The sequence below is a fragment of the Alligator sinensis genome, unplaced genomic scaffold, assembly GCF_000455745.1.
Source record: "Alligator sinensis unplaced genomic scaffold, ASM45574v1 scaffold1177_1, whole genome shotgun sequence".
In the NCBI taxonomy this organism is placed as follows: Eukaryota; Metazoa; Chordata; order Crocodylia; family Alligatoridae; genus Alligator; species Alligator sinensis.
The window spans coordinates 1,299,786-1,327,306 of record NW_005842120.1 but is presented as its reverse complement, the minus strand read 5'-3'; the positions used below and the strand labels follow the sequence as shown (position 1 = coordinate 1,327,306).

Below are 27,521 nucleotides of genomic sequence, written 5' to 3'. Positions count from 1 at the left end.
GAAAGAGTGAGGTTTTGGAACACCTCAACTACTTTGAAACAAGCATTTTAAAGGGATTATATGATACAGTTGACCACAGCAGGTTCTTTTCATCCTTACATTCCTGCAAAAAGAGATGCATCTATGTCTTTCACTTGGTACCTTTATACTTGGTATTCTTCAATAGAGGCATACTCAAAATTATGGTTTCACAGGCAGTCCTATTTTCCCCCATTTTTCATTCATCCTACTGTATGCATTGGTACTATACAAGAATAGGCTTCAACAGGTAGATGTGATTACTATTCCAGTGTCTTTTCTTCCATATTCAAATGCAGTCACTGCAGGTAGGTACTGTACCTTATGTTATCTAAATTTGCCAAATTGTAGACTAATATTTTTCATATTTCACCTTTTCTGTGTATGCGGGGTTCAAACAAGGTGAACTCCTATGTCCATTTCACAATGACTTTACTCAGGTGATGTCTGCATTGATTGCCCCATCTCCCTGCGGTCTATCTATACACCTCAAATCTTATCAGTCTTTGCCAGCTTGTTTGAACTGTGCCACATGTGTCATCTCCTGTTCTTTTATCATCTTATAATGGGCCTCTTTTTTACAGTTAAAGTCATAATAGATGAAAGAATGAATGGCTTTTGAGATATAACTAGATTTACTGGGTTGGCAGGCTGTAGTGGAGTTTCATTCACTTTCCCTATGTTCTATCATTTTACTCACCCCAGTAACATGGCAGAGAATAGTGCACATGGCTCAAAAAGATCAAAATAACCAAGGATGGGAATCACAATGCAGGGATTTGCCTCCTGTTTCTGTTTTGCAATTTTACATTTTTAATTAAATTTGAAATTTGTGGTTGACTAGTAATTTATGGCAGTGCTAAAATTGCATGACTGTAAACACAGTTGAAATGACTGATGCTGTCACTGGCCACATCCACACGAGTCGCAGACTCGCAGTTCTTACCGCATAGTCATTCATACTTGCTTATGCATAAGCAAGTATGAAATGACTGCGCAGTAACTGGTGTTACTGCGTAGTACCATGGCCACATGTTTTTTTCCTGATGCTACTGTCCAGTATTGTTGCCACACAGTTAATGCCTGGCAATGCTACTACGTGATAGCAACGAGCTACAGCACAGCAGCTTGTTGCTACTGCACCACAGCATCTCATGTAGATGGCCCCACTGATTCCTAGTAATAGTTGTAATTATATACACAAGTATAAGCACTAATGTATTAGCACACTGACCTTGCAAACATACTAAACTTACAGGACAAAGCACTACTTCCAGTGTTGACTCTTTCATGAGAACACTTGATTCAAAAGAAACACGCCACATTCTATCATTGTACAGAAACTTCCAGGAGAAATAAAAGGATTAAATTGATACCTGGACTAAAAAAAAAATGCTCACATAAACACATTGCCAGAAAATCTCAAAGATGAGCTTTAATAATCATACACTATGCACTACTTTGTATAATCAAATCACTGCATGGAATTAGCTAGTCTTTGTAGCTGCCCTGTATATATTGCAAAACAGTTGGGGAACTAAGATTAAAACTGAGGCAGTCGATTTATTAGTCTATACTGCCATAATTGAATTATCCCTAACATATAATAGAATGCTTCTCTTCACAAAAACTTAAAAACTACTTCAATTAGTGTTCAGGAAAGCTGCATTTTTTTTTCCAGTCAGGGCCAATCTGCCTAGAAACCACCAACCAGAATACAAATGATATGTTAAGAGTGACAATATCTCTGACCTATGTATCCAGGCAGAACTGCCACAATGTAATGAAAATATGTAGTGGTAATTCATTTATTTACTTTGCAGAACTGATGCTATTTTCTCCTAGCTTGTATGGGGGAAAGGGAAGTGAAAAGCATACACACATTTTCCTCAAGGTTATAGTTTGATACAATCTTAAACAAAAATAATGTTTCCCATTTCTGATACTGCAGCACTTTCTACTTCATTCTAGAACTGTATGCAGACTTTGTTCACTGTGGCTAGGAACAGAAGAAGTTACACAGAAACCAGTTTAAGTGATCAGAAACTGGTTTAAACATATAACAGAATAGAAGTGCAGTGCACATAAAGCAGTTTCAAAATGGCTGAAACTTGTTTAAGATAAACCGGGTTGAATGTAGTATCAGACTTAACTAATTTAGGTCCAACCAGTTTATGAAACTGTTGTATCAGACCCATTCCTGGTTCAAGTAAAATTATAGTCTCCCAGTATCCCAGAATTTTGCAGCCCTGGCTGGGCTGGGCTGGGTTGTGCTGTGCTGTCTGCTCCAGAGAGCAGGGCTGACCCTGCCCCTCTGCTCCCTAGCTGGAGCAGTGAGGGCTGGCTCACTGCCCCTCCCAGACAAAATCCTGCTGAGGTCTGTGGCCTGGGAGGGGGGTTAAACTTCCCTTCCCTGAGTACAGAGCTGCCCTGCCCTGCTTGCTTAGTGCTGGCTGTGACTGTGGACAACAAATCCCAGAGGCACCTGGAAGCAGGAAGGAGTGATGAACCACCTTGCAGAGTCCTGTTACTGTGATTCTGGACTTCTAATATTTATGATATTCCCCCTCTATGTGACTTTGGTCAGGCCGCAGTTGGAGTACTGCTTCAGTACTGGGCGCCACACTTCAAAAGGGATGTGGCCATCCTGGAGAGGGTTCAGAGGAGGGCCACACGCTTGGTGAGAGGGCAGCAGGACAGGCCTTACAAGGAGAGACTGAGGGACCTGAACCTGTTCAGCCTCAGCAAGAGAAGGCTGAGGGGGGGACCTGGTGGCTGCCTACAAACTCATCAGGGAAGATCAACAGCAAATAGGCAGAGCCCTTTTCTCCCCAGCACCACCTGGGGTGACAAGGAACAATGGTAATAAGCTGATGGAGAATAGGTTTAGGTTGGAGATCAGAAGGCAATATTTTACAGTTAGGGTGGCCAAAATCTGGAACCAACTTCCCAGGGAAGTGGTCCTTGTCCCTACTTTAGGCAAATTCAAGAGGAGGTTGGATGATCACCTGTCTGGGGTCTTGTGAACCCAGCATTCATTCCTGCCTGTGGCAGGGGGTCAGGCTAGATGATCTGTTCAGGTCCCTCCTGACTATGATACTATGATAATCCCAGAGACCTCAGGGGTAGCAGGAAGAGGGAGTGAACACACAGCCCATGCTGGTTACATGCCAGAGAGCTGTGCTTTAGCATTCCCCTGTCTTCTGTCTTGAACCACTGCAGGCATGTGGAAACATGTCCTGAATCAAAAGTGAATGTCTGTTCATTTGGTTATTGGTTCAATCTTTGCAGCTTAGACTAACCTGCAAAGACTGAATCAATTAAGCCTTGGGCTTTTTGACTGTCTTTACTTAGCTTAAAGTCAAACACTGGGTTTTATGGAACTCATGCAAACCTGCATGCAAAGAGACTCAGGCATCTGTGAACTGCCAAGCAAAGTTAGAAAGCATTTCCACACATGGAATATTTTAAGCATTTAACAAATCTTGCGAAGTATCGGTAGGCTTCATTTTAACCTCTGGGAACTGGACAGTATTCCACAATCCACAAAAAACCCAAGCAAAACACTAATGGTAAAACAACCAGCACAACAGTAAACCAATTCTGGACATAACATGGTGCCTTACCTCTGTCTGGCAGGATCAAGTAGCTCCTTGTAGATTCGATGTCAAAGGCAGCAGAAGGCTCTACCAGAGTGATGCAAAAAGCACCAACTGCCTTGAAATCAAAGGGCATCTTCTCTGCATCAGTGCCATCTCTCAACACTGAGCTGGATATCGGCAGCCCAAGGTACGTTACTTGGGTTTCCCCACTGTGCAACTGCCAGTGTGGTGTCTATGTCAGGATTTTTATTTTTACTCTTCTACCTCATTTTGTATTTTACCTGCTGCTCATTTAGTTTCCTTTGTATCTCCTCAGAGTCACAGGTTTCGTAGACGATGGGTTTGGACAGCTCTGACTCAATGTGGGCAAGCCAGGATCTCAGGCTGCTCATGTTCTTATCCAACTGCTGCACGGCAACCAGGGTCTCCTTCAGCTTCTTCACCCTGCCAGAAAGGAGAAAAAAAGAGCAATTGCACATCATTTAAACAGACTTTAAAAGGCATTACCTTGTGTGAAAAGTGCAGTGGAGAAGAATTTCATCTAAACTTTACAAACAGAACTACTAATCTTATTCCTTCTCTTAGTGCTCACATAAACATACAGGGTGCCATCAACATGTGGGTTCTAGTTAAGAGAAATGTTGGATTTATAGAAGCCAAGCAGACAGCTTTTAAATGTGTCTGTATTTTCATCAGGAGAATCAAAGCTTGGGGAAAGAAAAAAGTATTTATATGGTCAGTGTAAAATGTGGTCAGTTATGCCTTCTATTTGACTAATGCAGCAGCCACCTGGACAGATACCAGCAAGTAGGTACTGCATTAAAAAAAAAGGGAAACTCACCTGCATTTGTGAAAGACTAGATTGACTGAATAGATAATTTTTTCCATTTATATTCTCTAAAGCCTCTAAAGATCTCTGGGTATGGTGGGCTTTGTCCTTAACTAGGCAGAGTTTGGTGCATCAAATAACCCTGATACTTTCTCCAGTCCTAAGGGCTACTCTAATTTGTACTGGCTTTAATGGAGTTTCTTTAGATTTATGCTGGTGTGTAGCTGAGAGCAGAATGTGACCTCATGACAATTTCTTAGTTGAAACAGAAAATGCTACTTTTGATGAGCTACAACAATCATCAAGGGCACCACCACAGCTTTCTTTTCTAGACAGAAGCAGAGGACATCTAGCTACAAGTATTTATATTTAGATTTTTTAAGGGATTAGATTAGTTTAGTTTCAGTTGTGAAAAAGTACATTGAAGCGTGTTTTCCCAGAAATTCACAAACTATTAGCCAGATAAAATGTTTCGAAATTCTTTTAATCCTTTGTTAAGAATAAAGTGGTGACGAGTAGGGGCAAAGAGTACCAATTCGGATTTAAATTAACATTCCCATTAACTGATTCCTTTACCATTTTACATAAATCATAATGTTTCAACGAAAGGATGTTGTACCTTTAAGAGGCAGTAACGTACTAACTTTATTATGTTGAAAAATACAGCATGGTTGGATTTGTCACGGTGACAAGTTAAAAGAAGCACCAGACAACTGGGCTGCAAACTGATTTTATTGAAGCTTTCATTTTTTTGCCATGAAACTAAAAGCAAAAATGTATCAAGTAAGTCTTAACTTGGGGCAGCATAAAATGTTTTTGGCCATTTAGCATCTTCTGTGCCTGTCCTGGCAAACACCCAACTCACCAGAGAAAATGCTTGTTAACTCCAGCTGAGGATACAACTCTACTCTGTCTTCCCCCGCCCTTCTATTCCTTACAGTTTATCAGCAGCTTTACAAACCTGAAACCAGTTAAAAGTGTCTCATTTGAAATGTGAGATTTATTCCACTTAATTTCATATGCCGTGGCAACTATGTTTGTCCCACTAAAATTGATGGCACTATTCTCACAGACATCAGTGAGAGCAGAAATTGGCTCTTTATGGTTAGTTTTTCAAAATTAGATGCAGCTGGCCTTCTGTGGGCACGCAAAGAGCAGAAGGGGAACAATGAGTCATTTAGGCTTGTGCATGTACAGCAGGGAGTGGTACAGCCATTATTATTTAATGCTAGAATTGCTGTAGTACTTGGGACTGGGACTCAGCTGTGCTAGGCACAGAACAGATAAAGGACAAAAAGGCAGTCCCTGCTCCAAAGAGCTGACAACACATGTTTAAGGCAAGAGATAGCCAGAATGGGAACATGAGGGAGCAATAAAAATATAGCCCTTTTCCTCTGCACAAAGGGCAAGGAACACTAACTACATTGTTAGCCAAAAATATGAAAAAGGGGTGAGTGAGTCCCTGGCCTGAAGAGTGGGGGTGACTTGAGCACGATTCATTTAATTTAGAGTATATAACTATTTGTGGCTGTGGCTCTATGCTCTTCTGGAAGCACTGTGCCTGCTTAATACTGAATCAATCCAAGTGGAAAGCAGGGGATTCCAGGACAGTGTATTGGAGCTCTAATTGGAGTGTATTGGGACTTCCAAGGCAGACAAGGTTCCTTGCGTGAATTTGATATCTTTTATTAGACCAACCCAAATAGTTGGAGAATAGTTATTAAACAAGCTTTCAAGTTCAAAAACCCTTTGTCAGGCTAAGGAAGTTTCAGCAGCTGGTGTGTGTTCTTCCTGGATGGGGACTTCCAATACACTCACCACTTCCAATACTCATCACTGGCCCAATTGGAGTGTATTGGGACTTCCATTAAGTCACCCAACCCCCACCCCCAAACCCCTCCAACAAAAACAAAAACAAAAAACAAATCAGATCATAACAATCAAGACTGAATCCTACCTTTGTAGCTTAGGTGTGCCTCTACCTCTGTAGTGCCTCTCTACCTGGTCAATCAGGCCAGGGGGCCAAAAGCATCCAGATATGATGCTAACCACATCACACCCTTGCATGCACTGGCTACAGAAACATATGTGCCTTAACCATACTTGCCTAATGGGCCACCAGGCCCATTTGATAACGGTCCTTTGATAACAGTATCATCTATCTCTTTTATGTTTGTAATGAATTTAGCACAAAAGTGCTGATCTGTGATTAAGGCTCCCAGGTGCTAGTGCAGTACCAAGAATGCAGGGGCTTTTAAATGCTTCTTCAAATATGTAAGAACCTTGGCAACACAACATGTACCTTTAATTATATTGATTATGGGCTTGCAAAGACAAGAAACGAACTCGTGCCAGCCCCCCGGGCTTGCCCAATTATTTTTCTTCCCTAGTTTGGGCATGAAGCAGTTTTTATCTTCTTTTGTATGACCATTAAAATGTAACTGTATGTGAATGACTACATATTATATAGACATGCACAAGCTTATTTTCTGAGGTGGGAGGGTGGAGCACACAGGGCCTTGTTACACGTTGCTCTTTGAACTGCTTAAATGTTGCTCAGTGTTCGTGCTAGACTGAGTTTGGAGCAGTTGCACCTTGGCTAGGGACAGAAGTTATACATAAATTGGTTTAAGTGATCAGAAACTGGTTTAAACCTGTAATAGAACAGAAGCTCAGTGCACATAATCCAGTTTCAAAATGGCTGAAACTGGTTTAAGATAAACCTGGTTGAATGTAGTATCAGACGTAACTAATTTAGATCAAACCAGTTTATGGAACTTCTGTTCCTGACCCCTTCCTGGTTCAAGTTCACTCAGTCCCCCAGCATCCCAGCATGCTCTGCAGCCCTGCACTGTCTGCTCTAGAGAGAAGGGGTGGCCCTGCCCCTCTGCTCCCTAGCTGAAGCAGTGCTCTGGCTGGCTGAGAAGAAGGTGGGGGTGGGAAACCTGGCTCCAGACTGCAGTCTTGGCACCCTCACAATCTCAGGGGGGCCATCAGTCATCACCCCCCACTCCCTGGCCGGCAAGGGCCAATCTCAGAGGGGGCACATCCCCCCTATTCCTCCCCTATGTGTCACCTATGCTCCCAGCTTTACTCCAGCCTTCCAGCCAAAGCCAAAGGGAAGGGAAGGCTTGCTTTAGTGCCCTCCCCCCACCCTGCTTCTAGCCTGAGCCACTGCAGGCATGTGGATGCACTTCCAGAACATCTGTTCACTTGATTCTCAGTTCAATCTACACATTTTAGATTAACCTGTAAAGATTGCAGCAATTCAACCTCAGGCTTTTTGACTGTCTGTACTTAGCTTAGAGGGTTGGCAAGCAGAGGCTGGACTAGGAGCTACAGCTGTGAGTTGCCACTACAGGGCTGGTGAGCCAGGACAGGTTTCTGTCCTTGATCTAGGTGTGGGTGTGAGAGTGATAGGTTGTGGGGAGAGGATATGGTAATGAAAAGGGAGGTGGAAAGGAAATGGTGATGGGGAAGGGTGGTGAAATGAAGGAAGTCAGCTACTGAAGGATAGAATAAAAAGAAGTAAAAAAAAAAAGATAATTAAAAAAATAAAGAGGAAGTAAATTAAAGAAGGTCTTATGTTTTAATAACCTGGAATTTGGGATTAGAGTGTGGGGAGCTGTGGTTGTATTTTCCAGGGTGGTTGGGAGGCAGAAGCAGTCTGGGGAGCTGCTGCCCCTACCCCAGGAAGGAAACCCCAGCTCATGGGGAGCCAATCTAGCCCCCTACCTTGCATCTCCCCTCTTTCGCCCACTCTGCCTGGACCCAACTCCTGGACCTGTTGGTGTCCTGTGACCTGGCTAGCTGGTATGTGCTCTACAGGCCACGTGCATGAGGTTGTACCCCTAGGGGTGGGAAGGAGAATTGGCTTGGTGCCAGAACCAGCCCCTGGGCAGTAGAGTTCAGGGGGTAAAAAGTTTGTCCAGACAGAACAGGAGGGTGGTGGAGGAGACACTGCATCCAGGGATGCTTGAATTCTGCAATTTGGGTCACTCATCTGGGGGGAGTGGCCACATATTACTGGAACATGAGCTGGGTGACATGGATCAGAGATTCCTAAAGTGACATAACTTTAAGCTGTTTAAAGTGTGCTTAAAACCAGTTTCATGTGCTAATGTGTAGAAAATCCAAGGATTAAGAGCTCCAGGAGCCACTTAAAATTAGTGGGTAACAAGGCCCTAAATCTCTATATTGTACAGCAACTCCAAATCCTAGCCCATGATCTCTTGTGAAAGATGGGGTCTGAAAGATTGTGGGATTAATGTAGTTCTAGAAGGAACAAATCAGGCTGCATCAAGCTTGGACAGGCATCCTACCCTCAGCAGAATGTAAAGGAAACCCCAAAGGGAACACAGTATTGCATTAAATAGTGAAAATAAAAATAAAGTAGATTTTTTTCTGGGAAAATCCCATGTGGCACTTTCTGTGTAGCACTAACTGCATAAGAAGCTTGGGATCAGTTCTTCTGCTTGCTAACAAGGATTTCAGATTCAAAATAGAGGCTTGGGACTGTCACATGGCTGGTTTAAGCATGCGTGGCTGTACAAATTTAGCAAGTGTGATATGAGAGTACAGTAAGTCCCTGCAGCTCACTGTACTTCTCTCATAGACCATTTTATATCTTAGGCATTTGACCTTGCTCAGAAAGCAAAAGAATAAGCAATCCAATTGTTTGGCTCCATAGTTTACAGAGAAAACATATCTGAAGATTTAAATTAGTCTGTTGAACTTGCAGTGATGATTTAACACTAGAGAAAGATACAGAGATTCATTAAGAGCCTACTACAAATCAAGAAAAAGAAATGGAGGACATTTTGGAGCTGAGAAAAATGTGACAATCTTTTCAGCTTCAGAACACAGGCCTAGATATCTTAAGTTCTGCTTAAGTCTAAGCATATACTGCAAAATAAAACAGAAGAGTGAATCATAACGAACTCATAGCTACAATATTAGTCATATAGATAGCTACTTACTAGTATTAACTTAAAAACAGAAAAAGCCAGAAAGATTATGACAGCTAAACATGTCCATAACCAGTTTGTTGTTTATACCTGTTACACAAACACATAATTTCTACAGTAATATCCTAATGCAAACAAGTCAGAATCGCAAAACTATTGAATTCCACTTCAAAAGGGAGAAAATTAAGACGGAAAAGAAAACGTTTTATTCTATGAGTTTGGAAAGACCCATGTTCTCAAATTGGCAAGCACATCACTAATGCACTCTTTTATTCTTGCTAGAATGTCTCTGTTTGGGAAATAGTCTTCTCCTGATAATACCTGACTATACTGCAAAATTATTTTATCACTTGAAATAAGTTAAACTGTTTAGGGGAAAAAAATGAAATACTCAAAGATCAGTAACGGGAGTACTTTTTAGATCATACCTGCAGCTGAACTGAAAAATAACCTTATGATTCATGTTACACAATAGCTTATCCTAAAAATACTGTGGAAATGTACAAGCCTGTAAAAACTTCCAGAAGATTAAGTTAACAAATAAAAATCTTTAAATGCAGGCATGCACATTGCAGATGAGCTACAAACTGTTCACGAGACTACACACATTTAACTAACGTGTACAGGAAAGACTAGCTTAGCACTTGTAGTCTGAAATATATTTATACAGCCTCTTCAAGTCCCTGCCTTTTGGTTGTAGCCATGCCCCTTTGATGACATGTACAGTGAGTAGTCAAATACAACCTCTAGTTTCTCACATGTGTCTATGTGATCTTAAAAGCAGTAGTAAAATCAGGTCTATGGTTTCATTCAACATCTCTAAGCCATCTACAAGAAACAAGGCGGCTTCCAGGTACGAACAATCAAAGTGGGGCTCCAAAAGATTTAAGCAGGGAACAAACATTATTGTCTAACACAACTACCTATAGACTGAGCAAAAACAGTAAATTCATGTTTCAATCACTAGTTTCTCAGCAAGCTGTATAAAATGCCAAAGAAATGCATTGAAAGAAAGTAAATTGATGCCTGCCTCGTGACATCGCAATTGCAGTCTGGGAGGTCTGAATCCACATTGCAGTCCTCTGCCATCTTCACAGCACATAAGTCCTCTGCCACCACCATGAAACTTTCCAGTATTAAAAACAAAAACATGCAGTCCAAGGTCTTGTAAAGACCGTGCTGGGGGGAAGCTTCCTTTTGCTAGTGAGTACCAGACCAAAAAAAAAAAAAAAGCCTAAGCTCCAAACAAATGTTAGCAGACCTTGTCTGATAACATGAGACTGAATGGTGACAAGTGGTCATGTTTCTAAATAAAACCTACATTCATCAACATGTGCCAGGCTTGATCTCCTGGAATGCAGGCCAGGAGTGTGAGGAAGAAGGGGGGAGGGATAGGAGCGGGGTGGGATTAAAAAGCCTTCGGTACAAACTTTGAGCAGTTGTGGACTTGGGAAAGTCCTTAATAAAGCATACAGCCATACACTGTATACAGCTTTTGTTGCAGCGGGCCTTTTAAAAAAAAATTGGAATTGAATTGGCAATTTAAAGGGAGAAAATATTTTTAACTCTGAAAGGCAAGAAATGGGAAATCACTGACACAGAGAGGAACAGTAGTTCTCTTTCTGAAGAGTTTCTACCTCCTCTTGAGGGAAGAGGTTGATGGAAAAAGTGAAAAAGAAAAATATGCTGCTTAAATCCTTGCAAATGACAAATAATTATAAACACACAGAGATTCTGAATGGCATTTTTACTTCCCCTACCCCCAACAAACAAGTTTGCTGCAAAGACCAGAAAAGTCTACTTTCAGACTATACAGATTTTTTTAATACAAAGGTTTTCATTTAAAACAGGAAAAAATATTATTTAGACTCAACCTATTGTGTTCTCAAGCATATTCTGAACAAAAAAGGCTTCATGACTGCATTCCTAAAGCATTTTCCTATAATTTCCTATTGGTTGATGGCTGCAAAAAATGAACCAATAAAAGTACACTCCTGTGACAGATGAACTTGTCTTAATACTGAAACGCAAGCATAAGCGGTGTATATACAGAGGTGTTCATGAATATTGTCAGGGATCCATAATGCAGAATTTTCACTGTAATATCAGCAGTGCCAAATATAAAACTGTACTTTGCAGATAAATTGCAACCAAGTCATGCATTTCAAACCTTAGCTAGAAATATGAAAACAATAACATATCCCAATACACTATATTTTATTCCAAAGAGTTTCCAAAGCAATTTATCAGCCTGGTTTTGGAGATGCAAGTATCTGTCCACTAAGAAATGGGCCTAATTAATCTTCATGAAATGAACTTGTGATCTAATAAGCAACAGTATTAAACACTACACAGTTGGGCTATCGCTGAATTGGCAAAGGCTACATATCCCATCAGCAATCCTTTCAGCCATTTGGTACCCAAACCTTATACATATGTTACCCAAATTTGTAGCGATCCTGTCACTCCCAATTAAATGTAGTCAGCTCTGGAGTGAATAGAAGCAACTGTTTTAACATTATTTTATGCACATAATTACACAAATTCCTTTATGGCCAGGACTAGCCATTTTAAAATGGAATAGGAACTTTAACAAATGGGTAACACATTACTTCTATAAGTTCCCTGAAAAGGCAACTGTGAGATCATCTGAAGATCAACCATCCCTTCCAATACCAAGTACAGCAAAATACATTTCTAGATCTCTATGGGCTATCTGAATATGCCATCATTTTTCATTAGAAACCTCTTAAAGACTTGACTATGGCATAATGGGAGCAACACAATTTGGTTTAAATATTAGAAGACCATAAGTGATTTGTTTACCTATGGGTGATATATCACAATGTCCTAAATTTAACAGGTTCTTGGCTCGAGATAAATGTCACTTCCTGACTAGTGTTCCGTGAGTGACTATACATTTACTTTCATCCTAAATGGGCTGAACCCATGTAACTACTTTGTCAAAGTGAAAGCTGCTGAATAACCCTATATAGATACAGAAATCTTAGAAGGAATGGTATAAGACAAAGAATGCCACTGGGATGAATAAAGAAATGTAAAATGAGATGCTGTAAATAAGATAGTGAGATATCAGACAGACAGACATGTCCTGAAAGTCAAAGGCTCTCAAGCAACATGTTGAACGCACATTACTATGCAGAATTCAGCACATATACATAGATATGGCAAAACAATTGTATGTGGACTGGAGAAGAGTACAGCTCAGAAACGGCACTAGCAAAAGTGAACCAGTTTTCACATATTAAATGTGCAACATTATTTACTTCTTCAACCCAGGGGTGTCAAAAGTACAACCTGCGGGTTGAAACCAGACCATGGAGCCACATGATCCAGCTCGTAGGTCAGTAGACCAACCCAGTGTGCTGGCTCTGGCACTGCACGCTGCATGCAGTGTGTAGACTGGACCTGGCGCTGCATGTCCTGCACACAATACAGGGGTCAGTTTGGGGCACAGACTGCATGAAGCACCCCACCAGACCAGCCCTGCATGCTGGCTCTGGGGCTTATCCAGATTGGACCATGACAGAAGGACTGGTCCAGTGGGCACTGTATGCAGCATGTGCCCCATTCTAGTCCTCTGTGCTGTGTGTGGTACATGCGACCAGTCTCACCCCACATGCCACATGCAGGATTTGCCAGCCCTGGGGCTTACTGCATACGTGGCATACAGGGCTGGTAGGGGGCATGCGCTGCCTGTGGCATGCAAGTGGAACCTGTCACTGCATGTGGCACTCCAGATCACCCCCCTGTGCTGCATGTAGCACTGGGTCCAGCCTGCACACTGGGGGAAGCACAAGCCCCATACTGACTGTTCGTGTCACATGCACAGTGAGCCTCAGGGCCAGGGCATACTGTGTGTGTGGGCTGAACCTGGTGCTGCAAGTGCTGCACAGGGTCAGTCCAGCTGGGGCCCACAAGGCCTCTTTGAGTTTGACATCCATGCTCTAAACAAAATAAATTACTGAAAAGACATTTTAAAATGAAATAAAAGACTGTCTAGGCCTAATGGACATATGTCTATTTGCACTACTACATTACTCTCCCCCTTCAGTACTTGAAACAAACATGGGCAAACAAGCAATACTATGTTCTATGAGCTATCCGTAACAACCAAAATGAGTCACCTAGCACCCTTTGTGCTGCCCTTACAACACATATCAAGAAACGACTTGCATCCAGCTGTAGGATCCAAACAAAACAAAAAAATTACTACCCCAGTGCAGAAGTTAGTAAGCCTCTGACTACAACTAGACTATAGTAACTCTAGGAAATACTGTGTTTGAACCACCTGCCTTAAACGTCTAATGTACATACAGTAGAACAGGAAGAATAAATTTAATCAAATATGCTGATGGTTGAGAGCTGCAAATGCTCACAGTTAAGATGAAGTTCTGAATCCTTCTTTGGGTGGAGAACACTCTCACCTGGTGAGATTTTCAATATATAACTGTATCTTATGTAAGGTTTTAAAAAAAAGAGCTGTTTTTACCTGGCTGCAATCAAGTCTAGAAGATGTTGCCATCTATCATTGATCTTGCCAAGTTTGTACTCAATCTCTGACGCTTTCGTCTCATGACTGGCTTTAGCAAGACGCTCTCCCATTTGTTGGAGCTGGGTTTTATTCTCCTGGGCAACAGCTATTTCCTCTTGATAATCCTGGATGGCAGTGAACAATCATAGAGGTCAGGAAGCTTATTTCAGAACACATTCAGGTCAGCAACGCTGGACCTATAATACACACAAGCACTGACCAAGGCTACATTACACGTGGAAAATTTTTATAGCTGATTTATTTTGTGTCTCCAAAAATTGGCTGAACGTATGACATGTGATTTATTGCAAGGTTAACAGGTTAAGCATGCTATAAATGTAACATCTGCTGGGGGGAGGGGGCAAGCTTTGTTTAGAAATAGTATGGTGTATGGAGAAATCCTCACAAACCCTACCAGCTAAACATGAATAATCTAATCAAATAAGTATTTTCCAAATACATTTACAGCAGTTAAGAAGATCACCAGGGACAGTGACTCAACACTTAGTCAACCATTCACTTCCCTTGGCTTGTAAGCATCTGACCTATTTTGTCATACTTTGATAAGTCCATCCATTTCAAAATGTTAGCAAGAAAAGTTACCAAAGTAGAGAAGAAGCCAGAAAAAAATCTCACTGGAACTTACAAACTGTCATACTAACTCAGACCAGCCATTCAACTAATCTAATATACTCTCAACGACACAGGCAGAATACCCAGGCACAACAGGAGAAAAGGCGTTGATGTCTAAGCACATCTAAGCATAAATAACAAAAAAGCACTGTACCTTCTTGAGCTTCTCGATCATCTCTTCAATGAGGATATCTCCGTTCTGAGAAACTTTACTTTCCATTTGTGTCAGCCACTCACAGAGCTCTTTGTTCTTCTCGCTGAAGACTGCCCACTCATTCAGTCTCTCATTCACCTGTTGCCGCCTTAGGGAGACCTTATAATGTTTAGAGGGAGAAAATAAAAACTCTACACAGCTAGTAGGCGACAAAAGTCCATTTAGCATCAGAAATAAATTCTTGAGCCTCTGCAAAAGGTTTGAGCTGCCTGGTTGCCATTAAAATTGTGCTTGAGAAAACCCTGCATGGCTCTTTAGGAGCTTAAAGATCAGTGTTAATCTCAGGATTCCGGTCAACCAGATCTCGCTACGTGTGGGGAGGAGTCTGTGGGTGATGATACTCAGGGGCCCATAAATATATTTTGCTTCATAGGAAGATAAATACCTTAGGTCTTTAACTGAGGCTGCCAAAGCAAAGCAAAAACTGAGTGAGGGCCTTCCTTGGGAGTTGGCCCATTCCTTGTTTTTAGAGTCATTATTTTCATTTATTAAGATTCACATGCAACACTAGCTTTGTTTGCTTCTTTGAGAGAACAAATGCCAAAAAGACAGGTGAATTAGCATACATGTGAGAGACTTAAAATCACATGTTCCAGAAAGCAAACCAAAGGGATTTTTAAGAAGAAACAGACATAACGCAGGCCAAAATGTTAAACGGTATTTACACACGGTATATTTTCAATGTATAATCCCCTGGCTTGTCTGCAAATATACAGATTTTTCTGGGTGCATCCACTTTTGCAGAACTGTTCTTATGCAACCAGAGATTCTCCAGGGTTAAAAGAGCGCTATCTCTGAAAGTAACAGGAAACAAGTGCAGAGTCAAAGAGAATGCGGCAACAGCACCTAGAGGAAGTGGAAACAAAAAGCCTGATCTACGTTTATCACGTTTCCGTAATGATATTACCCTCTCAGCCTGTGAAATACAACAATGCTGGTCAGAAAGGAAGATCCCCTGAAAACACATTAAACAGAGAGGGTACACAGTAAAGTAATTTGTCTGGTTAGAATTTCTGACAGTTGCATGACTATAGTGTAATGGCATCTTACTTGCTTCTTCCTCTTTAGTAATTTGAGTTACTTCTGAGATTACACCTGCATCTTCCACACATAGCATGAGCACTGCACCTGCCCTTTCCTGTATAACCTACTTCTGTTTTCTGACTAAAGCTTTAGATTTTTTTTAAGAGAGACCCAAGCAGCAGCACACTTCCTTTTGGTGGTTCTAAACTTGACAGTATCTTACCGGAAACATACAACTGCTGAACAAGAAAAAACAATCCCACATCTTTACAGCCTCATTTCACTTGGTTACTTCTGAAACATTTAATATATAAATGACCTAATGGGGCAGGATATTTTTAACTGCCCCTTTCCTTTCTTCTAAAGGATCTCTCTCTAGTGATTGCAGAGTAGTGCAGAACGTACCCAAACCAGTTTTTAGGATAGTTGCTAATGGTGGGGCAGCAGAAAGTTCAGCCTGGGCTAACTTTCTGATTGTTTGCTGTACTTCACAGTCTGGAATCTGCACTGAGCAATTGACTGCCATGCTATAAAACTGGTATACAAGTTAGGTTGTTCAGAGCAGTTATAGCTACATAGGGATCCTCTATGAATCTAAAACAGGAGTCTGGGAAAATGAGTGAGAGCACCAAGTTATATTCCAGCTCATCAATGGTATGTTCAGCCTCTCCTTTATTTCATGAGAGTTTATATCTCACACAACAAACTGTTTACTTGCAACTTCTCTCAACAGGTTTTTGAACAAGACAGCTATTCGCTGTTTTCTAGATACTGGACTATTGAAACACAATAACAGTAATCCTCCTTCTGGACAAAGAACAACCCCAAACATGGATTTCTAAGCATAAGAAGGAAGTGTAAAATGCAGCAATCATACTGTAAATTTATAACCGAGTGGTAGCAAGGATTACATTCAGCTCAGAGGAAGACAAATGGGCAAGCAGCGTTTATTAAAAAAAACAAGGAACATCAGAAAGTATCAACAGAGTATGAGGTACAGTAGGGTTCTTATCTCCATACCATGAAGAATGTTTTTGTATTCAGTCCCACAAAGCTAATATTACTCATTTATTGTGTCTGTTGGCCAACAGCATCACAGACTTTAACATAGATTCCCCAAGTTTGCTTATACTCTACTTCACTGACCATTCTCAGAAAGTCTGAAAATACTGGTGGTTACCAAAACAAACACTTAAAATATATACTGGAGAAATGTTCTGCCATCATAAATACAAAGAAATATAACCTATTTCTTTTCTTTGTTTTGTTACCCTTGGCATAACCACTACTCAAGAGCCGGAAGAATTTCACCAGGAGAATCTGTTTGCAGAAATGTAAGGATGAGTTTTTTTAGGAACTGCAGACAGATTATGTACAAATCCTTTAACTATTAGGTCAGTCTTAGTTCCCTTTCAGAAATGAGATTGTTCTTAATTACTATTCCATTTTACAGGCAGATTTTTGGTTATCCCATTCTACATTCGCTGTTGAGTGTTCCCCCTTAAATTTATACTTGCTGCTAAATCTTCTCATTTTAGGCCAGGTGCAGACATTACACTTTTACCAGTATAAATGATTGAAAATAGTCTACACCTGTAACAGAGTAGAAGTTTGGCGCAAAGGCTGGTTTAAAAATGGTGGAACCCCATCTAAGTTTTGCCCCCCTCCCTCCAAAGAGCAAATGTGTGTTCTGTTTGCTATCGATCTAAACTATGCTGCTTACAAAAAACTGTGTAACTTAGACTGATTCCTCCTTGGGCTAGTTGAATGTCTGTACCTAACCTTAATGTTTTTGTAATTGAAGTGGACATTTTTCTGTCTTCTGGTTTAAAAACTGGCAAACTGGTATGGCTAAATAATATTTTTCTATCTCACCCTTAAAAATCATGTGTTGAACATCTCAGTAAAACTTCCATTTGAGGTGCCAAATTTGACTTCTAATTCCGCAGTGAAGGACTCACAAGATTGTACCCTAACAAATTAGTAGACTTCAGTTTTAAGTAAATCCCAGGATCTGGTTAGTACCCGTCTGTTCCAACAGTTCCTTTTCATATTTAGATGTCCCTGCATCACCTTTATCTGCATAACTGATTTGAAGCTATTTACCTGGTGGCACAGCTCCTCCCACTGTCTATGCAGCAGCTCAATGCGTTCATTCAGGATTGAGATATCATCAGCACTGATATAGACAGACAGGGTCTCCTTCAGCAGAGTGAGATGTGCAAGGTCATCTGTCCACCCTTCCACAGCATTTTCCAGCTCCTTGTAAAAGAAATTAAAAACGTGCCTGAAGAACCAGGATGCTAAGCAGAAGTTCAGCAAGAATAACATCATAAAACTTGCAAGTGCTTATGAAGCTTGAACAGGAGCATTAAGATCTAGTTGTATATAGCAAATCAAGTCTGTGAACAAAGCCACAAATTAGAGGCAGAATGTCAATGATATGTAAAGGCAACACTACTTGAAACCAGTATTATACTATGAAGGCTTAGAAGGAAGATCATGTTGGTAGAAAAAAAAGGTACAGGAAAATGTGTTAACCGTGAAGAAAGGAGCCATGGGTTTGCAATTAACTCCCACAGTCAAACTTCAGGGCGAGGGACAGATATTACACATAAACCAGTTTAAGTGATCAGAAACTGGTTTAAACCTGTGACAGAACAGATGTTCAATGCACATAAACGAGTTTGAAAATGGATGAAACCAGTTCGAGATAAACCTAGTTGAATGTAGTATCAGACTTAACTGATTTGGCTCAAACCAGTTTATGCGATGTCTATCCCAGACACCTTCCTGGTTTAAGTTAAACCAGACTCTCCCAGAATCCCAGCATGCTCTCTGGGCGGGCAGGGCTCTCTGCTCCACAGCAAGGCTGGCCCCTCCCCTCTGTTCCCTGGCTGGAGCTCAGGCAGAGACTGCAGGCACAGCAGGGTCTGCCTGGCTTCCCCCTGCTCTACCCCCTACCTCGCTGGACAAGCAACGGCCCCCCCCTCCTTCCCTCCTATCTCCCAAAGCATGGACCCTAGCCCCACAGACCCTAGGCATGTGGTATACTAGCTAATGCTGAGAGGTGTCTCTGTGTGAGTGTCTCCAATTTCATTGGGGCAGGCACACAGTACAGTAACCGCTTAGGGCGTTTTGGAGCTAATCAACAGGTTAGCTGGTAAGCTGTTTAAGACGAGTTTGAACTAATGGAGAGAGGCTATTGTTTTGCTGATGAGGTGATAAACACTGTTATCAGCCCCCTGCTGGATTGCTTGCCTGTCAGTTTTCTGCAGACAGTATAAAGAGGCAGGGAGGGAGATTGAAAAGTTCTGTATCATCAACAGATGCAGGCACTGCACAGCCCCCCTTGCCTTAGAGTGCTAGCAGGGGGCTAGGGTCTGGCAAAACTCCCGCACCTTGATCAACCAGCGGGGAAAAGTCTGGGATGGTGCAGGCAGACCTTCCTAATCAGAGGTCCTGCCAGGGCCTGGATATACCCCACCGTCAGCTCAGCCCTGTGGAAAGGAAGGGAAGACTGCTCTAGCACTCCCTGGCTTCTAGCCTAAGCCACTGCAGGCATGTGCCTGAACTTCCTCAGTCCAGAGAGAATATCTGTCTGGTTACAAACCAGTTCAACCTAGCCAGGTTAGACTAACCTATAAAGACTGAATCAATTCAAGCTTAGGCTTTCTGAATGTCTATCCCTAGCTCAAAGGTATTTAGATTTAGGTTTTTGGTTTGGGACCATTTCTAGTGATCAGCTTTGGAATTTATATCATGTTCATCCTCTACAATACCCTTTGGTATATCTAGTTTGTTTCTAAACTACAACTAGGCTGCTGGTAAACAATGAGGGGCAGGAAATTCCCTACTCCCCAGCTGCATCCCCTGAGCACATGGAAGAGGCTGCTGGGGAGCCAGGAGTTCTCTACTACATGGGTATCACTTCCACAGCCCCAACTGCACACCTGCTTTTTGAAGGTCTGGTGTACCACAAGCCAACATCAGAGCGCCTTTCCCTGACATCAGGCTCAAAGTGCCCTGGTCCTTTAAAAAATGGGTGTGCAGCTGAGATCCCTGGCTGAATGCCCACCAACTTTTTTGAGTTCTTTGGGTGCCATAAGCCCAGCATCAGGCTTCTGGTACTCCAGGGTGTAGCTGGAGACTGGGGAGCTTTCCCCATTCTGAGCTGCACATGGCCCTTTAAAGAGTCACCTGGCCTGAGCACCTGGGGATGGAGGCATTTCTCCCATCTCCAGATGGACTCGCACATTTAAAGAACCTCCTGGCACATATAGCTGGGGATAAGGGATCTTCTTTCATCCCCACCTCTTTAAACCAGTGCATGCAGGTGGTGATGGGAGAAGCTTCCCCATTCCCAGCGGTGTGCCCAGCGTCCTATGGGGATAGGACAGGGGGCAACTGAGTTTGGGACCCACAGCTGCCCCAAACTAATCCCACCAATTAGGCAGGGGAGGCTTTGTTCTGGAGCCAAGAGCTGCTTCATGTCCTGAAGCTCTTCAGGACCTGGCATCTGAAAGGGCCTTAAAGATCAAGGGCTGCAAGACACAGCTCTTTAAGATGCCAGGTCCCAGCAAGACCACATCACAATGAAGACAACAAGGTGACGTCAGCAGTAAGACAAGAGCAATTAGGTTCCAGACCTGGGGCTGCCCTGGTTCTGATGCTGACAGCCAGTTGATTGTCAGCATTGGGAAGATGTGGCATGACACATTCAGTTTACAGCACCAAATATACCAGCCACAAAGATGGTACACATTTTTTGAGTATTTCTCCCCCCCCACTTTATAGTACCATAAATTTGATGAACACATGGCATATTTCTATTAATGGTACGATGCCACAAATATGTGCGCCAGGGGCTTAATGCAGCACAGATATGTGTACTTCAAAGCTTTCCAGTACAGATAACTTAAATGCCACTTTTTTAACACCTGTGAGCTTAATGAAACTGTCGCTGAAAAAAGTAAGTAAAGATTCAAAAATATTAAAAAATGCCAATACTTTTATGATACTTTATGGACTGAGTTCTGATCTCACTTATACTGATTTGACATGAGTAGCTGTAGCTCAATTTATGACAATGTGAGATCAGAACCCAGCCCTATCTTTCAAGTGCTGTGTAAACATAACCTAATAAACCAGTGAGAATTAACTATGGGGCATTGGTCTGTAAGATCACTAATACCAGGAATAACAACAGAAGGTGCTACAATACAAAACATGTGGATCTGATGCTTTACCCTGCAGCGAATCTGCTCTGTATGCAGCTCATCATGGTGCTCTGGCAATGGCTGTGAAAGCTTTTTCTTGAAGGATCTTAGTTTCTCCAGGGAGTCTGCTATGCCCTTCTCACATTTTTCCCAGTCCTGAAAGCAGAACAGTAATTACTATTTGACTGTAATTCAGGTTTAAATTATGCTCACGCACATTGATTACATAACTACCAAGCAGCGGCGATATCTGCATCATAATAGCCTGTTCCCATAAATGCAATGTTATACAATATTCAAGGCTCAGGCCTTGTGGTTTGTACCATTACATTATATTGTTTCTTATACGCTGCTCCGTTAGAAGCAGCATGCAAATCTAAAGCATTTTCCTTACCACAGGGTAAACAGAGCAATAAATTCCAGCACAGCTTGAGATGGAGACAGCAGCTCCTGGGTGCAGCATATACGTGCACACCTGGGACTGCAGCTGTTAGAGGTGGGACGGAGCAGCTCTGGGCTGGCAGCAGGCTTGTTGGGGGGGCCAGCCCTGGACTCCAGTGTTGGAGGGGCTGTTTGGGTCCAGAGGGTAATATAGTATAGGGGCTAGCCGGCAGGCAGCCCCCACACTGTAGCACCCTTGCAGCCAGCCTTAACCACTGTCTACACATGCATTGAGGTGGCATAAATTACTCTGCCATAAGACAGTACTTGTCCTGGAGTCAATTAAATTACTGCACCCTAATACGAGCGCATGTGTAGATGGTGATGCTTTACTGTGGAGATAGTGAACTTTACAATAAAGTGCATGTGTAGAGTACTACAGGCCTACAAATTCTGTCCTTTCTGTGTTCCTTTCCTTTCCATAAAGGGACATCTCTTTTGAAACATCTTCATTATACATTCTTGCAATAGCAGTCCCATTCTGACGATTACGATCCCAGTTAGATACCTGATCCAAATACTGCAAGATTGGATCCAAAGGCTCTAAAAAGTGAATGGAGGAGCTCATGTACTTCTCCAAAATTCTAAATACAGTGTGCGCCATCCAGTATACACATATACCAATAACATTCATGAAGTAAGATTGCTATAGGTCTGGTTGCTACCTGCCTGCTTTGATCTTATTCAAAAGCAACTTAGAAAATATGCACACTCAACAGCTGTGTGTACAGAGCAAGATGCCAGGCTAGACTTTTGCTTCAGAAGCTCCTCCTTATGGTGGCAGACAAATATGGAAGTAAACAGTTTAGACAATGGATGGGAATTCTCCAGATCATTCCTCCTTTTATGTGGCAAGGTTCCATTTCTGAACAAATGTTTTCAGTGAGAACTTCAACATACAGATTTTTGTACCGTCGTGTTGCATTTTCAGAAAGGAGGAACTTTCAGCTGTAGGTTGTAAAATTCCATCTAAGTAAATGTTTTTGATTATCCAAGAAATGCTGAAGGAAGCAGGAAGGTGGCAAATGGAAATGCACTACTCCACCGAAAAGCAGGCATTGACTTAATATTGAAGTGTTAAGGTGATTTCAGATCATCACATCCTGACAAACCAGAGAACAAACTCTGGAAAAATAAGTGCTGTGTGAGCATGAATCATAAAATGCATTAGATCTCAACCTTCAACAGGAAAATGCATAAAGAAAAGTGGGTAGGGTAGAGTGGGGAAAGGGGTCATTCAAGTGTGTATTAATGGCTTATGTGTAAACTGCACATTATTTACCCAAAGTTCTCAGAAATGGCATAACTCGGGGCTATCCAACTTCTAGGCAGTTGGGGGCTGCATGCAATGTGGGCTACAGACCCAAGGGTTTCACGTTGTATGGGCAACCCCTTACTCCACCACCATGTGGACAGCTCAGCTCTTCCCCACCCCCTGCCATACACACAGCCTAGCTCCCCACTACTGTGCACAGCCTCCCACCCCAGGTGTATGCACTGCACAGGCAACCTGACCTGTAGTGTAGGCAGCACACCTGCAGTACACAGCATGGACAACTTGGCTCTGTCCTTTGTGGTGCATGCAGTGCATGCAGCCTGGCATCAAAGCATGGAAAGCCTTGGCCTCCTCCACGGCTCTACTTTCCAAACTCCCTCCACTCCCAGAAGTGGGAGAGGCCTGAGAAGGGAGGGAGAGACCCTTAAGACCTTGGCTGCCATTGCCACATGAGCAATAGGGCCTAGCAGTGGCTAGGCAGGAACCCCCCAGCCACATATTATTTTCTTGCAGGCCACATACAGCCCATGGCTGTCAGTTGGACAGCCCTGACAAAACTAATCATGCTTAGTAAAAATCTCTGTGTTAATTGCATAAAGATTAAAATTTCTGAAATTGTCAGCAAGGCACTCAACTTCATTATTTTAGCCTTGTAACTCTAGTAAAACTTCCATTGCCATCTCTGTTGCCTTGATTAGCTTTTTGCTAGTGATGAGCAAACCTCATTATGCAAATAAGAGTCTAGAGGCTCAATGCTTAACTGCACCATTTGAGATCTTGCCTTTCTGATATGGATTGTATTGTTCTTCCTAACCTTAAAACATTCTTCCTAAGAAAGGAAGTAAGGAGGACCCCTATACACCTTCCTTCCTGTCTAAAAGGAATTTCTAAAGAGCCATCCCATGCCCCGTATGTCCCTGTGGGATGTGTTTTGGTAAGAGTAGGGTTGGACTATTGCTGTAACCCTATGATAGTCCATGAAACATGCAAGAAGCAAGGACTTTTTTTGGTGTTACCTTTCATTGCACCCAGCTCTCCCAACTATACAGTCAATCCAAAACAAGATCTCTCTCAAAAAACCCTGTGTTTAAGAAGAGATTGTTTCCCACATTTTCACGTATTGGGAAATTATTTGGGCATCTTTTGGTTGCCACACTATATAACCGTGAATTAAGTCAGTGTTCATGTACGGCAACTAATTGACAGCCAAAAGACATTCCAATCCATTTTCTACAGTTTACAATTATGCCATTAACTTCCTTGATTCTTTCCCCCCTCAGTTTGTTTTCTTTTGTTCCAGCCACTTATTTCAGTGATTCTTTTTTCCTCTACTTCTTACTTTCAAGCTGTACTAATGCTTCATGCTCTTCTTTTTCCCACTCAAGGTTCTTTTCTATGTTTTATCTATCTTTTCAGGCATACAAAAATACTTTCTGCACAAACCCTTGTCTGCATCCTGCTTTCCTTCTTCATCTGTCAAACATGTCTCTGCACAGTGGGGTCACCCATATGGCAAAGGGCAAAATGTTTTCTTCTCCAAGGAACTACCACCAGTGCTCCAAAAGTTGGCCAGAGGATCATTACAGAGCAACTTGGGATGCTGCCTCCTTTTTAGATTATAATTAGCATTTCTGCTGTCCAGAAACATATGAATTGCCCTGAAGCATCCATGTAATATTCACTCTAGGTTCTCTCCCCTTTTTCACTTTTGGGCATGAGGTTCTACGTCTTTCTTTGCTAGGAGACATTTCAACGTGTGGTAGATGCTACTACAAGAAAACCAAAAAAATACGCAAGACTGTGAGCCTTGATGAGCCATCAAGGATTTGGTGACTATAAGCAACATTAGACAAAGTCAGAAGCAGGGGAAAGGGTAGAAGATGCCTGAAAGAAGAAGAGTGATTTTTTTGGATCTTTTCTAAACCTGTGGGCTTATGGCTATGGCTGTTATCTACTATAGCTGCTATTTTTTTTTTTTTTTTTTTTTTTTTTTTTTTTTTTTTTTTTTTTTTTTTTTTTTTTTTTTTTTTTTTTTTTTTTTTTTTTTTTTTTTTTTTTTTTTTTTTTTTTTTTTTTTTTAGCTATTTTGCTGCTTCTTTCTTATTACAAGACTGGAGAAATTGTGAACCAAATTATTTGAAATGTTCTGCTGAACTTACACCTAGAAAGAATTTAGCTTTTCATGCATTAAGTCAGAATGAGACAAAATTTTCAACTTCCTGCATGGGAATATAGCTACATGAGCCCCATTCTAATTCATGGAAACTGTGGGTGCATCTACATGTTTATTAAGGTACTTTTCCTAACGTGTATTAAATGTAGTACCTCCAATGTGAGGCACTACACAAATGTACATTAGGCTGCCTTAATGCGCAGTAGTGAATGTGCAAGGTTTTTAAGTGATGCTTAATACACACAATAGCCTATTTTACTGTGCCTTAGTGTAATAACATGTTTTTTTACGTGATGCTTTAATGCGCAGTAAAATTAGGCTACTGCACGTGAAAGTGTACATGTAGACGCACCAACTGTGGTCATCTTACTGAGTAGTTACACAGAATTTAGCATCCATTCTAAGTACTGCTTAAATTAACACATACTTTAAAAATCTTTTGTTTAAGATCCAGAAATCGCTCTTATTCAATGAGTCAAAGTAATGGAAGTAAAAAAAAAAAAAAATCAGATTAATTTTTAGCTAAGACAGACAGAATATTAGTATTACAGGTAAAAAGCAAGACCCGTGATATTTGTACCAGTCTCCACATGATGAATGACTAAACTTTATGTGGTAAAATTAAATGCTCATATTTTCTACAACATAAAATAAAAATTTTAATAGACACACTTAGCACATGTAAAGACCTTGCCTCTTATCCTTATTGCAAATATTCACAGAAGTCACTTAAATTATACCTAATCAAATGCACTTTGGATATTCTGTCATATACCTCCTCAAAGGATTTTTAAAAAATCTAGAACCACAAGTTTCCCTCTCATTGAGGAGGATCTCAAAAGCAGTCTTCTATTGGGGAAAACAACCATGTACAGTATTTTTTGCAGGTGGATTCCACTGCAGGTGGATTATACTTCATGGTTGGGAAAATCGAAGCAAAATGAAGCAGTGTGGTGAAATCTTCTATTACATACAGGTGTCAATCACACTTCAAAATTTAGTTTGGAGGAATTTCTAATGCCAAGAACTATGCTCATTCCTGCAGAGCATACTACCTCACCATGGTGTAGTAGTTACTGTGTATGGTTCTGTGCCTACTCATTCATCACATGCCCTTACTTTCAGGAGGAAGGTGAGCTGTTTCTTCTGTTCCTCAAGACGGGCGCTGGCTAATGTCCAGCGCTCCTGAATTTCTGAGAGTTCTGTCTGCAGAGTAACTTCCGCTCCACTGTCAGCACAGAGCAGCAGCTGCTTTCCAGCTTCCACAGTTAGAATGTAGCTTCCTTGTTGTCGCAGAAGGACTCTCTCTTTAAGCTGTAAAGATCAATCGCTTTTCGTTAGCATCTTCTTTTTAGTCCCAGTAAGTGATTGTGTATAAGTGACCCTATATCAAGAACTGATAAAATGCTACATGAGACAACTTAGGCTATGTACTATGGGCTACTACCCCAAATGCTTGAAGCTACCCTTATTACAAGTCCTTCAGTATTTACTAGTCAGAGAGTTCTTCCTTGGTGAGAACAAATAAAACTGACTTTTCTTCCCATGTTGCTCTACCCTCTCCTTCTCTACCCATGTTGCTCATGACCTCTTCAGGACAAAGCCTTTTCTTTACTGCCTCCTCCTGTGACCTACACAAATGCCTCAACATCTTATTTCTCATCTTTGATGTGTGCATACTCTAAGGAGGTAAACAGATTTCTCTGACTTGGCATGAAGGAAGACAACATGAAAGTTCAAGGTCTTTCTAACATTATTTTGCCTGGAGCATTTGCTTAAGAATAAGCATTTATTAGTTAAATAGCAACCATTTAGGACTACAAATGCCAGTGAGAGATAGTGAACACATTTAAAAAATAACTGGAAGGAACAGGCCCAATCAGGTGTCCTGTGCATATTTTGTCATAAACTTACTCAAAGTATTTTTTTAAAGACTACAACTCCAGGTTTCTCTCTCTTTGAGAAGTGTCACAAAGGATATGTTCTTTTGTGAAAAAACAGCCACGTACAGTATTTCTACAAGTGGATTCCACTGACTTTTGACTACTGTTATTTTGAATCAAACACACTTTAAAAACGAACAAAACCTCTTTCAATTAAAACAATTAAATATAAGAAAAGGAAGGGTTTCCACCCTTTCACCACCCAAAACAACCTGAACCTACCTGTACTTCATCCAGCAACATTCTGGCTTGCTGCAATGGGATAGGAACACTGCCCAGCCCACTCATGGGCTGATAGGACACTTCCACAAGCCATTTTCGCAGTTTCTCTGACATCTCCCTATAACGCTGCCATTGACGGATCTGACTGTCAATGATGCCCCTTCTCTGTTGTGCCCTGCGAATCACTCCCTGCCACTGGTTACTGAGCAGAGTCAATTTCACATTAAATTCATCCCTATTTACAGAAAAACAGAAATACAAAGTGAGAATTGTATTTTTAACCTATTTCTTCAGTGGATGAAAAGCTGAAAAAATACATTTCTTGAGAGCTGATAATGAAGCCCATGGATAAAGGTATGAATGACTATAGCATGTGGCAGTTAACCTTCAGCTAGGGTGTATAATC

General features: G+C 41.5%; 1 protein-coding gene across 1 annotated transcript in view; it reads right to left on the bottom strand.

Annotated features, from left to right (window-relative positions):
- Window positions 1-27,521, bottom strand: part of SYNE1 (spectrin repeat containing nuclear envelope protein 1) — a 522,133-nt gene that overhangs the window by 34,458 nt on the left and 460,154 nt on the right. Inside the window, 7 exon segments of the mRNA XM_025205597.1 lie at window positions 3,902-4,064; window positions 13,930-14,096; window positions 14,759-14,917; window positions 17,948-18,103; window positions 21,091-21,216; window positions 26,070-26,264; window positions 27,116-27,350. Coding sequence (XP_025061382.1) covers window positions 3,902-4,064; window positions 13,930-14,096; window positions 14,759-14,917; window positions 17,948-18,103; window positions 21,091-21,216; window positions 26,070-26,264; window positions 27,116-27,350 — 1,201 coding nt within the window.